The following is a 1,315-nucleotide window of genomic DNA, read 5'->3' as shown; positions in this document are numbered from 1 at the left end:
AAAGGTGAACATGCTTGAAAAAAAGTCGGTACCGCAACATATGGAAAGGGACAAAATAGAACAGTCTCGCATGTTTTGCAGGTTGTTGATAAGACGTACACTTCAGTCCGAGCAGCTAAATAGCTCTGTAAAATATAAGTGGATGAAACTAAATAGCACAATGAAATTATAATTATGAGTAGAAAACCTCGGTCACAGTGCACATACCTATTACAATCTTATACAAATTGAGCTTCAAATAAAAATGAGATGTGCTATGTAAAGAAGGGCTATTGTATCTGCCCTTTAGGCATCAATGAAAAGTGTGTTCACGTGGCAGCACTAAGTATGAAATTCAACACAGCAAGGAGCGTAGGCACTATCACGAGCTATTACCACGATTCAGCCGTTACTAAAGCGCCCGGGGCTGAATCAGATTCAGAAGAGGTCGTTTGTACTAGCAAGTTACAGAAGTGGGGAGTACCAACCGGCGACGTAAAAATGAATGTAACTTCTGATTCATATGGTACAGATAGAATCATCTCATACTGTAGCAGATCGACAGGACCTATTTGTCTGACAGAGTACTGAACCAACTGAGCATACACTTGCAAAAACGCGATAAGCACGTGAACTTGTTGCCAAAACAAATCATCAGAGAACGTATGAAACCTATTGCTGAAGACCTATTAGACTACTTACCATACGATGGTACGTTTGTCGAGCTCGCCAAGCTGTGTGACAAAGACCACATCACATGCGTCTTATAGATGATATTACCAGTTACTATAAGAATACTAATAACAATTAAAGTGTATTTGCACTAAACCCATATTATTTACATTGCAATCACATGCTTATGATCAAGTGAGATGTTTTATGTATTTAACGTCAAACAATAGGCGATATAATATCAGTCAAATATAAGCAAGTTACACTTGCCAATGCAGGAAGAAGAAAAAAGTGAATGTCAATCATATTCACTTCTTGTGTAAGAAATCTAAATATCGTGGTAGCACGTTATAAATACAATCCGGAGGTAAGAGCTGTTGGATATTAAAGCCTTTATCCCCCATTTCTGAAGCACCCTACAACAGTATGTTGAACAACTTTACTTTGTATAATTTTATAATGTTCGGAACGCTTATCCTACCAGATATAAGTGGCGAAGCACACATGTAGTGTCCAGTCCTCGACATTTCAACCAATTTATTTAGCGGTGTTACATTGATGCGTTTAGTTACTCCATAATGCACGCTAAATATCAAATTAATAGACGATGTCTCCAAATAACATCCAGTACACAAGTCTATCACAAGTGCAGTATTTGAATAAT

At 37.6% G+C, this 1,315-nt stretch overlaps 1 protein-coding gene across 1 annotated transcript; it reads left to right on the top strand.

Annotated features, from left to right (window-relative positions):
- Nucleotides 1-533: 533 nt before the first annotated feature.
- Nucleotides 534-690, top strand: SARC_12844 (hypothetical protein; the record flags this gene model as incomplete). The annotated part of the gene is made up of 1 exon (XM_014293042.1): nucleotides 534-690. A coding segment is annotated over one exon (157 nt), but the record flags the coding sequence as incomplete, so codon positions are not given.
- Between the last annotated feature and the right edge of the window lie 625 nt (nucleotides 691-1,315).

The sequence above is a fragment of the Sphaeroforma arctica genome (assembly GCF_001186125.1).
Source record: "Sphaeroforma arctica JP610 unplaced genomic scaffold supercont1.2647, whole genome shotgun sequence".
In the NCBI taxonomy this organism is placed as follows: domain Eukaryota; class Ichthyosporea; order Ichthyophonida; genus Sphaeroforma; species Sphaeroforma arctica.
This window is presented reverse-complemented; position numbering and strand designations above follow the sequence as displayed.